The sequence below is a fragment of the Brachyhypopomus gauderio genome, chromosome 18 (genome assembly GCF_052324685.1).
Source record: "Brachyhypopomus gauderio isolate BG-103 chromosome 18, BGAUD_0.2, whole genome shotgun sequence".
Lineage (NCBI taxonomy): Eukaryota > Metazoa > Chordata > Actinopteri > Gymnotiformes > Hypopomidae > Brachyhypopomus > Brachyhypopomus gauderio.
In genome coordinates, this window is record NC_135228.1 from 11,016,351 (window position 1) to 11,028,611 (window position 12,261).

General features: G+C 45.3%; 1 protein-coding gene across 1 annotated transcript in view; it reads left to right on the forward strand.

The window, feature by feature from the left end:
• The first annotated feature begins 352 nt into the window (after positions 1-352).
• kctd16b (potassium channel tetramerization domain containing 16b) overlaps positions 353-12,261 on the forward strand; it is a 34,407-nt gene continuing 22,498 nt past the window's right edge. The window contains exon 1 of the mRNA XM_076979925.1: positions 353-2,104. Coding sequence (XP_076836040.1) covers positions 1,261-2,104 — 844 coding nt within the window. The 5' untranslated portion in view covers positions 353-1,260. The remainder of the gene's footprint in view (positions 2,105-12,261) is intronic.

The following is a 12,261-nucleotide window of genomic DNA, read 5'->3' on the forward strand; positions in this document are numbered from 1 at the left end:
GGCAACGCGGCTTTTCAAAATTCAGCATCATATCGACCCAAAAATTAACTGAAGTCATAAAATGTTTGGAACTGTTTAAGACACAAGTCGCCATTTAAGCGGATAATTAACGAATTAAATGAAAACCCCACCGTGGTACGGGGGGTGCAGAACTCTAAAGCAGAATTACAGAAACAAAGTCAAATGTCTTTACGTGCTGCAAAGAGGAGCAGCACTCCAGCCTCGTGCGTGGAAAAATTACAGCACCCATTCACCAGCATACTCCTTTAAGATGATGTAATTCTTTATAAGCCATTATGTTTTTTTTTCACCCTGAACCGCCGAGGCAACATCAGCTGAGGCATTTTTCCTTTTTTTCGCGGCACCACCCTGATGGGGAAGGGACTCGACACGCAGCTCGAGCTCCTTCCTTGCTGCTCAACTCTGCGCGCGCGCATCGGACCCAAACTGCGCCTCTTCGAGAAAGGCAAAATCGTAACGGAAAACTGGGAATTATGCACATTTTTGTACATATACGTTCAACGCACCATTTCGCGCAGAGTAACGCGACGTTGAACGTCCCTGATTAATAAGACGGTGCGAATATTCTGTCTTTGAAGTTCCACGGACTATTTTCCACCTTGAAACATCAGAAAATTTGGTTTTCAGTTGCCATTTCATTTTTTCGACCAAAGTCGGATACGCGTCGACGGTTTCAACTTCAGAAGTTGTTAGTGGACTTTTTACCGTGGACCTACAACGCAAATATTGTTTAGTTTTTCTGTCTTCAGGACAGTGTGTTTTTGACTGTGCATTGGAAAGTGAGGGGCAGCTGTTTTCTTCATGCAGGCGTAATTTCTGTTTCGTACTAGGGTGGCAACTGGACAGGCTATGAAATCTCACCTTCCGCTGGTGCTTTTTTTTATCGGAGGCGAGATACGCGATGATGTTGGACGTCAAGGTGTAACTCCCGTGCCCACGTAGTTTCTTTCTCCGTCCTCGGATATATCGGGATCATTTTCGCTTTTCTTGGCCCTCCGTTTTTTTTCATCTCGGAGTGAGAACTGGTATTTTCCTCCAAACTCATCACTTCAGGGTGGTAGGTCGGCTAATGGTTTGTTTTTATTTCCATGGGAACTGTTTTATATTAACCATTACACTAAGGACTGGTTTAATAAAGCACTATTATCGAAATATAGTGCGCTGGAAGAGGGAAGATAAAACTTTTTTCTTACCCCCTGCGTTTCTGTAATAGATAAGTGGCTCGCCTTGTGGGCACCCATGACTGAAACGATGGCTTTGAGTGGGAACTGTAGGACTCAGCCTACAATCAAAGATCAGGGATCTTCTCAGAACAGTTTTCCAGACGTTATTGAGCTAAATGTCGGGGGACAGGTATATTATACTCGCCATGCCACGCTAATTAGCAACCCTGGTTCCCTTCTCGGAAAAATATTCTCACCTAAAAACAATGCATCCAACGATCTTGCCAGAGACCCAAAGGGACGTTATTTTATCGATCGTGATGGCTTTTTGTTCAGATATGTTTTGGACTACCTCAGAGACAAACAAGTTGTCCTCCCGGACCATTTCCCAGAGAAGGGAAGACTTAAGAAAGAGGCAGAATACTTCCTGTTGCCCGATTTAGTCAAAGTATTAACACCCGAAGATTTAAAGCACAGTCCGGAAGAATACATTCACAGCGATTATGAGGATGGGTCACAAGGAAGTGACCAGCGAACGTGCCCTCCATCCTCGCTGGTCCCCGCTGACCGGAAAAGCGGGTTTATCACCGTCGGATACCGGGGCTCCTGCACTATGGGCAGAGAGAGTCAAACCGATGCCAAGTTCAGAAGAGTGCCGAGGATTATGATTTGTGGAAGGATTGCACTAGCGAAAGAAGTTTTTGGTGAGACCTTAAACGAGAGTAGAGACCCGGATAGGACTCCCGATAGGTACACGTCTCGCTTTTACCTGAAGTTCAAACACCTGGAGAGGTCTTTTGACATGCTCTCCGAGTGCGGCTTCCAGATGGTCGCCTGTAACTCGTCGGTGACGGCCGCCTTTGTTAACCAGCACACTGAAGACAAGATATGGTCAAGTTACACAGAATACGTCTTTTACCGTAAGTTATAAAGCTAGTGTCCCTTTCGAGTTTGTTATTCTAGCACTTGGAGTACGCTTTGATGGATAATTAACAATCCTAACGGAAAACTTCCGTGTCCTCAATCCTGAGGTACCCGGAGTCACCGCTAGACGGCGCGCTTGGTTTGTAACGCGTCTTCTGGCCCAGGCGCAGATTGCAACCCACATTATACACCGCCTTCTCCATTTGTGACACGAACATGTCTTATGTGGACAATAGCGAAATAGACAGTAGGCCTATTTAATTGTTTACAGAGTGAGTTTTCCATGTACTTTGAAGCAAGGCATATGGCGACACATATATTGACACGTCTGTGTTATGTACAGAGATAAGTAATCCTATCTGTCGGTATTGTTCAAGCGTTGTTTTAGTATGCACACCGAAAACCCTCGAAACTCCAGCTGAAAGAAGCCCTCCTCCCCCTCTTTATCTCAGTCAGCCATCTCGGTGAAGTGGCAAAGAATGATGGTTTTTGTAATGGCTCTCATAATATTTTATAGTGCAGCAAAACACCGCCCCCACTCCGCGCCTTCAGTAGCTAATGCGTTGTTGGGTGCGCGTGGCCCTGCCATGAGGTAAAATGGAGGAAGCTCATAATGCGACCTGGACCGGAACCATTAAAGAAATTACATCTGTTGTTCTCCAGAGGTTTGTGTTTTATACGATGATTCCCATCCCACAGACGTTTTTAAATGTATTGTCTCAGGCTGGGAAAACCTATACAGAATAATTCACAACTCTGGATGTTGTAGCTTATCCCCTGACCGAATGTGGTGTATATTTTTTCACATATCTATTTATATTTGATTGTGTTCTAAATTAATGTTTGTTGGACACCGCAGCAATAAATACCTCACTGTGCTATTGATCAAAAACCTTCACATACCGGAATGTTCTGCAGATTATACAAATGCACGGCACAGCTCACCTCTGTTTGCCCCAGGGAGTTACCCCATACTCACACAAACATAACAACTGTCCAGAATGTGATTTGCAATCTACTATAGTAATACAAACAAATCCCGTCATCACAGGGACCCTGCTATTTTTGACAATATATAAAACATTTTAATGACATTTTGTTAATATGGTGCATTATAGCTTGAGAGGTCCATCTATAGTCTGGGCCGCTGTCTATAAAGTTTGCTGCAGTGGTGGAGAAGTTGCTGGAGTCAGCACGCTGCCTCGCCAGACTCCTCCATCAGTCCTTCCGCAGGGCACTCCCCCCTTCACCCCCGGCAGGGCGCACCCGACCCGGCCTGGCGCCTGCTTGGGTCCGCTTCCTCACTGGGGCAAATTTATTCAGCAATTTACAGCATGGTTGAAGTGATTGACGATCAATCGTAGGCCACGGCAGGTCGAGGACCGGCCGCCTCGTTGTCTGCAACCGCCTTCGAGCGCGTCATTGGCTGTTTTCAAACTAGAGTGACCTTTTCCCGCCCACCGCGGATACGGTCCCGTCCTTACCTCCGCCTCCCCGGCCATGGTGTCAAGATGGCTTCAGCGTGTGAGGAAGCTGAAGCTCTTGACCCTATAACTCTCACGTTCTCCACGCGTTATAATGAACACTTCCAGCTAGCATGACTGTTCAATGGCATCGCACAAACCTGTGAAACCTGAACTGTGTAGCATGTAAGAAACGCACATTTCAGATATTCTTATGCGTTTTCCCACTGGCCTTAACTCAGTGTGCCCGACTATAGGAACAGCACTAAGAAAACGAAATGTGTCAGGGGTTGGGGCTGGGGTGTGTGGGGGGGGCATTAAATAATATAAGAAAGGCCTGGATGGACAGCACGGTGGGGTCCTGTTTAAACTAATTTGCCCAGCAGGGGATAAGTCATGACAACTCCAACGCTTCTCTTGTTAGGGGGCAGCTGCTGCCCAGTTCAGCTCATCAGGGACCTGCCACTGAATCCAGCGTCTGCATTATTCACATGCACTAGAGGCAGGAGAAAGAGAGAGAGAGAGAGAGAGAGAGAGAGAGAGAGAGAGAGAGAGAGAGAGAGAGAGAGAGAGAGAGAAAGGATTTTTAGTTGAGCTACAGTGCTAACGGCATGCTGCACCACATTTAGGTATGGGGAGGTGTTTGGAGGTGTGGTGGAGGTGTGATGGAGGTATAGGGAGGTGTGGTGCAGGTGTGGGGAGGTATGGGGAGGTGTGGTGGGGGTGTGGAGGTTTGGTGGAGGTGTGGAGAGTGTGGTGGAGGTTTGGTGGAGGTGTGGTGGAGATTTCGTGGAGGTGCACTCGTTGCTCTTGTATCACTGTCTTCATTTCGTCTGGCTGTCCTGTTCACCGAAGGCTCTTTTACACTTGTTTATAGCTAGTTGCTCGTTTATATCTCCCGACACATGGTGTGTGCGGAGAGGGAGACGTCAGGCCCAGGCAGGCCAGTGTGAGCAGAACGTCCGGCGCCTGAAATCGATAACGTACCATTAAACGTACCATTAAAGACAGCGTGTGAATAAGATCACCAGGATCTGCCGTATGCCAGAAAACAGACGAAGGTGGACAATCTGTCACCAAAGTGTAACGGGAGAACACAGTTGTTTCCATCACAGCACAGACACATTTATCTGGACAGTGTCATGCTGTATAAAGTTGGTGTGTGTCTGAATTTGGCATTAGAATGTAGGTGACAAGATATCTTTAAAGAAAATAAATTGACAAGAGTTATTGCCCACAGAAGTGTGCTCCAAAGATCAGGGCTGGATCTCAGGGCACCTGGAGTCTAGAGTTCTGACCCAGAGTTCTCACAACTGTGTTCCTGTTATAGGAATGGCACACTAGAAACCTCACCATGAATTATTTGGGGGGTTTCCAACTTGGACTACATTTCAAGATATAAAATAAATAACAATATATCTTAGAACTTTTTTATATATATTGACTAGAAGTAGGCTAAATAATAATTTTTGAACCTGAACAGCCTTATGGTTTTGTCTACCTTTATTTTCCACTGGAAAGTGAGAAGGACCATTCAGAGTTTTTCACTTCCAAATGTTTCTTTCCTATAGATGTTACATTTAAGTAAAGCAGAAAGAAAACCTTTAGTTTGCCACTAGTTAGTTCCAAATTACGATGGTGGACATGTGACTAATGTAAGGTGAATATAAGGTAATGTAAGGTAATGTAAGGTGATGTAAGGTGAATGTAAGGTAATGTAAGGAGAAGCAATTGCTCAGATTTATATTCCACTGTAATGAGTATAAAACTGATTTCAGATCAGTAGCTGACGCCATTACCTGCAAGCATCAGTCAGTGAACGATAGAATCAATACTTGGACTAAACTGTATCACTGACACCAGCAGCAAGCCTAGAAAAAAATCTCTAATTGTAAGAGTTCAGCTCTCCCCCCTCTCGGGTTTGTTCCTATATAACCATATTGAGTCATACATACCTGATCACAGATTATACCAGCAGGATTCTGAATCTAAGCACTTTAGATTTGTGTGAATGAAAAACCCCTAACTCTAGAAAAAGATTTGCAATGTGCACCTAAGTGTTATTGCTATTGATTTATGAGAGCGATGATGCGTAATACGCTGCTTCTAAAATGAGCTCGCTTCCAAGAAGAGAGAGTATGAGCCACAGATCACACAAACCCAGCTACTGTGTGCTGGGTAAAATCATTCGGGATCACGGAAGATTCTTCTCCTGCACCGCTGCCGTTGTCCCTGGAAACACCCGGTGAATGCTGAAGTCATGCTGAATGTGCTCAGTAGACGTGTGGCTACAGGCGGAGGTGATATTCACCAAAAGAACCAGAACACATCAAAGCAAAGGATAAAAAAAAGCAGAGATTGACATGAGAAGAAGATATTATATCTTTAAAGAGGGTACGCGGCTTTAAATGTTTATACTTTATGCGTATAAAATGGAAGGGCCCGAAAATGAAGTTTAAAGACATATTTTACAAACCCGCCCCGCTTTTCCGACCTCATTCGTTCCGGCTTTGTAAACAGAGCCGACATACGCGCTGTGCTCGCCGTGCACATTTCCTTCCCAGGTCCAATTTCACCCAGACATTTTTGACAACCAGCCATTACTAAGCGATGGTCAAGTTCAAAAGGCCTGTTGAGGTAGCTGAGCAGAGGTCCCACCACCATGCCATAACCAGACCTATAAAACCATGAAATTTGCACACATTAAGAAAACAGACTGTCACTTCTCCCCATTAAGCCACCAGGGCCAGTTAACTGTGTAAGTGCTCAGGCTGATCGGCTTGCCTGGGAGGCAGAGGGGTAATTGTGTGGTCTGCCTGTTCCCACACTCTTAGTAGAGGTCTGCAGAGTTAATATGCATAGAGGCTTGCGGGGGGGGGCTGCGTTCCGTTGCAAACAGGGCCGACGATGATCAAAATCCATCACTCCCAAATCTCATTTTAGCCAATTAAGTAAAAGTTCCGGCTTGACATCGTGGCACCCGGCTCCTCTTTAATCATCCGGCTCTCTGTGTTGATGTGGTGGGAATGTTAGCATTTAGAGCAGCCCGCCTGACTCACAGACATGGGGCGGCATTCAAAATAATGGCATGGCTGTTTTAGATTAGACATGCTGGTTGACTCGATACCAGACCTCTCTACTTCGCATAAATATCAGAGGTGAATGAGTTGAAAGAGATGAAATCCCCCCCACCCCCCCCACCCCCCGTGAACGACTACACGTCCCTTCTCAACCCCCCACCACCTTGTGAAAGACTACATTTCCCATAGTTCACAGCGGTCACAAGCGTTTAAGAAAAACATTTTAGAATTTGTAAGAGATTTCATATCTCTTAATTGATCTGCCCTATACTATTCTCATGGTTTGCTCCCATCAACACTGAGCCTCCTTTCGAACACAAACCTGCTTTCCACCTCCACGGCGCTTCTGTGACTCTTTGAACTTCTCCACAGAGCCAAATTGCCAGCCACGCCCCCTCTGCGTTCGCTTGTGCCGCGCACGTACAAACAAGGCCTAAACGAGGGGTTCCGGTCCATAGAAAGGCTTTGCCTCACGTGTCTAAATGTGCCAAAAATTCAAAGTGACCACACTAACCCCTGCAACCCTTGTCAGCAGGTGAGCTGGTTTCCACCCGAGCCATGTTGCACTGGGTGGATGTGGCTGAGCTTCAGGCTTTATTATTAATGCGCTGCACTGGTGTAACTGGTGGACGACTGGACTCGAGCCGCTCAGAGTCATCACGCTGTTACGGTAGAGTTCACACGCAATCTTGTATCTCCACAGCCCGTACTTTCGCTCCTGTTCTCAGTGTTTCCCCAAGTCTTCGTCTATTACAGACCACCAAAAAAAAACAACCCCAAAAAAACTTGCCGCTGTAATATCACGCGGCGAAGAAAAAGCGTCTCGGAGTCACTTTGAAAACGTATGCTGGATCAGTAAGGAACCCAAGCGCACAGCCATAAAGCAAGTGGTTGTTATGAAAGAGCGCCCTCGCGGATCGTTAGGTGGCCGTTAAAGGGATCAGGCTCTGGCACGTACCTCCGCTCTCTTCATAACTGTTTGACTGTATTATTCTCTTCAGCCACATTCCCCCAAAGCATTTTCCCCTCACAGAACTTCTCCAACTCTTCTGACTACTGCCAAAATGTAATTACATGGTAATTAATTTGCATGAAACAGAGTTTGTCGACCTCTGTATTGCAGCACTCTGGAGGGGAGTGTGAGTGTGAGTCAGACGTCTTCGCGGCGCTAACGTCCCCATGATCAAACGCCTGCGCTGGCTCCACCTCGCTCCTTGTTTTCGCTCTTTGCCAATCTTGTGGGCCACGTCTTAAGATCTTCTTCTAAAGCCGTCCCCGTGAGCTGCAGCCTAGAGGGCATCTGGGGCCCAGTCTGCCTAACAGTCTGAAAGGTTGCAGGCGCTGTAGGAACACAACCCGGTCACCTCCCTCGGTCGATTTACTACATGGCGGGACGATGCTTGAGACCCCCGTGAGAAACAGTCCCTGGGGCGCCCCTTCTCACCTCGCCAGAAATCTCACTTCATGTTGCCGTTGCCGTGAAAAAGCAGGGTATATATCGGTATATATTTTTATCCCCGCTACACTTTCCCTGCTTAATCCGACCCGGTAGACTGTCCTCACCGAGCAAACGCTCGACGCTTTCGACTCCCATGACACCCAGGACTTCCAGTCGACCTTCTGGAGGGCGAGGGGAACCAGTTCACAGCGTCCAGAGGCAGCCGGCCGCAGGCTGACAGAGGGCGACTCGGTTTGTCGCCTTCCCGCTGTTGCCCTCCGACCCCCCCGCGGGTCGGGCTGGAACAGGCCGCGCGGCAGCGTGCGAGGCGGAGCCGTTAACGGCGGTGCGGTGTCAGGTCCCCGGGTAGGAGCTCTCACAAACAGCGGGCTGCTAATTGAAATCCGTGTGCAGGGCTTGCGCTGGGCTGCAGTGTGCTGTAGGGTCGTTGGGCTCTCTGAGAATCTCTCAGGCTGTCACTCTGTCTGTCGGCCGCGCTCTCTCACACACCCACGCAGATGCGCATATTTCCATTGAATTTAGCGGCTCATGTTTTAGTCACCCAACTACTCATTGCTCGATGGCAAACATTCGAAGCATAGCTCTTCGGATGAGACTGATGGACGCTTTGCATCACCAGCTGTTGGGGAAGAAGAAATGAACTTATTTGGAACAGTTCCTCTAACAGTTCCTCTGGCTGGCATTATCTAACAGTGCGGCTCAAAACAGCTGGAGAACTTACTGAACTCCAAAACACACTTTTCAACAGAGAGTGGAGGGAGTGACTCATAACTCAAGAGGGAAAAACACAACAAAACTATAAAAAGACTAAAGGGCATACTCAAAATCTGACTTCTGCCCTTGTATAAATGGTGCCAATACAATTCAGTGATGGTTAGTGGTTCATCATAGATGAATTACGTTGAATTGAATAAAAGAATTTTTGCCTTGGAAAGATATTATGTGCTTTGGAGCGTTGGCACGTTGTCTGTGTTTTACGCTAGAGTGGAGCTGTTCAAACGTCATCAGCTGTTGTGTGAATGAGCAGTTAACTCTGAATAAAAAAATCCTTTATCTGGAGAGAACAGGCAAGACTTAATTTTACTTGAATATTATAAATCTCTCATTTATTCTTTTATTTTTTAATAGATATGCCGGATAAGGTTGTTTATAATCAAGCTGTCGTCCGGCAATATCAGCTTGTTCTTCTCCTCGGCTCAACACTTGTCTTCATAGTCAAAACAATCATGCGAAACCTTCTTGGGCAGTTTAAGGGACTCCTTGGCAATTTGCCTCAACCTGCCCAGTGGGACCTCGGATACACGGAAACCAATTTAAAATATTCAGTGAGCAAGGCACCACAAGGGAGAGATAAATCCCTTCCCCAGAGTTCTCCTCACGCTTATATTTACCCCCTAGTTTCCGGCAAGGGATCATATTTTATTGATCTGTTACTGGGATTTCTAATCCCGAGGAATCCCTGCTGAAATCCTGATGTCTGAGCTTATAATTCCCTCTAAGGGTTTTGTAGGTCTGTAGATGTTAACTTTGGTACTTTCATGGGCTTGGGTTTTCATTAAGTCGTGTCTAAAAAATGAATGAATGAATGAATAAATGTCTAATAAAAATTTGGAAGAACACATCACATGCTCATCTTGCAGTATTCACGTGTGTAATGGTTTACTTCTCAAAACGCTTCTGAGAGAACGCTACCTTGGGAAAGATCGAGGCATAAAAAAAATCAAGACTACATAGTTGATGCATTTGAAGGGAAAACCAGGTGACATGAAAGATGTCATTGTGAGAAATGTCACTACCAGCACAAGCGTCTAAGTCAACCGCCTGACACCACTTAAACAGACAGACTTGAAATGAGCATGGCTTTGAACCGAAGAGGCAAAAAGCATTCTTAACATGACCTTGTGCGACCAGACTGAACAAAATTGATATTTCCTTTTTTCTTTCTTGATTCTTTTGCTCTGTATATGCAAGTTGTTGCTCTCATATTTGTTGCTTAAGTTTGTCACTGGTCATAAGCCATGACCAAAACAGTGTAACAGACATTAAACGAACCCGGTGTTAAGTGGCGGCAATTAAACAAACCGCAATTAAGCGCAGAGCCGTTAAATATGTCTTGAGTTTAATTCACTTTGACATCTTAATTAATTCCCAGGATCGCGACTGTGTTTGCTTGGAATTTGCAACCCCATGCTCAGGAGGGCATTCACAAACCAGGCACGCTGCTTTAAAAGGTTTAAAGGAAGCTCGTGTCCCATTGGATGGTCCATGGTCTTCTGCATGTCCTCCGCTGAGGCGTTGTGTAAGCTTCTCTTTGTACTGTTCGAGTTCTCCGTTTCGTTCGACCTGCCACTTCAGCTTATGTTCCTCAAATAACAAACATTAAACCATCACGTACACTTGATGTGCTGTATGATCAGGAAGAAAATTTCACGTATTATCGTAGGCATCAAGGCTAAGAAAGCTATTTCAGAATCTCCACAGTACAATCACTTAATCTTCATTATTATATCTGCCACAACATAGGCTATCACTCAGAAAGGCATTTAGCTCTGATAGCTTTATATAACTTGTTATGAAATATGAAAATGTGAAACTATATTTTTTTTAATTAATTAAAAAAAAATTTTAAATATAATTTTAAAATGCCTCAGTGTTACTGTAGGGGGGAAATGCCTCAGTGTTACTCTGGGGGGAGAAATGCCTCAGTGTTACTCTAGAGGGGAAATGCCTCAGTGTTACTCTAGGGGGGGAAAATGCCTCAGTGTTACTCTGGGGGAGAAATGCCTCAGTGTTACTCTGGGGGGGGATGCCTCAGTGCTACTCTAGAGGGGAAATGCCTCAGTGATAATCTGGGGGGGGAGGATGCCTCAGTGTTACTCTAGAGGGGAAAGAGTGCAGAGAAATAACGTTAGTCTGTTACTCTGTAGAAAAATCACTAATGCAGCCCTGGTGCTCCCTGCTTTCTGTAATTAGCACATTGATTGCTCTTCAGATTTTATTAGCATGATGAAAAGCTGTTCTTAAAGTTTAAGGGCCGTTATTCTTTCTCATTTAGGCCTTTCTTTCACAGGTTTATGTAATGCTCTCAGTTCCAATGACAAAAGGTGAAGAACCAACATCATCTCTAGCTATGATAAACATCAGGCCTTTTGGAATGACAAAGCTACCAGTACATTAGACTGTTCTCCTAGTAGAGTGGACTTCCTCAATTTAAAAGTTAAGATGATATTCCTCTCCTTAGCCCCATGATACAAGCTCCTAAAACACTCTGTCGAGGATGATACACACTTGACTCATTCTCTATTTAAAGCTTGCATTTACTGCACTGGTCTACTCCCACCGGGGGTCCTAAACCTGTATAATCTTGGCCTATGGACATTGACAGAATCTAATTGCGTGTCTGCAGAACACACTTCATTAAGATTTCTTTCCAAGATTCCATGAGTCTACAGTCTTAAGTGCAGTGCAGGAGACCGTTCGTCTGCACACGGCCCTCGTCTGCACACGGCCCTCGTGTACGCACGGCCCTCGTCTGCACACAGCCCTTGGCGTTGAGTACAGTGAGTGAAAGATGCTGTGGAGGGTTATGAGCGTTGCCTTTTAGTATCTGTTGTTTTTTGTCTGGATTGTCAGCGCTTAGGAGAAGGAGGCAGATGAAAGGCAGATGGAGAGCGGGACCAACACCTCCTCTGAAATCAAAGACAAGCTTCTCTACAGAGTTCCTTCAGGAACTTCACTACAGAGTTCCTTCAGGAACTTATGCTGCAACATCATGTTTGCTTACATGTTTCTTTCTCTCAGATGTCTAGACTCATTGAAAAGCTTTAGTGGGTTTCACCATTCTGAAGATCTTGCTAGAAGAAATAATAAACATTTTGGATTTAATAGGGAACACATCTAATATGTATAACTGTATGAAATTAATTCATGCAAGTGATGCATTGACAAGTCTAACCACAATGTTTAAAAACACGAACATGTCAGAATCTTTGAGAATCTGCTCACCAGTAATTTGGAGTGTGCCAGTTTACACAGCCAACTATGTGCCTCTTAATGCTTTTAGACCTATCAACACTGCAAAACACATTACATTCCTAAACAAAGCTTTATCATATCTACAACCAAAACCCCTACTTGAAAATACCAACAAC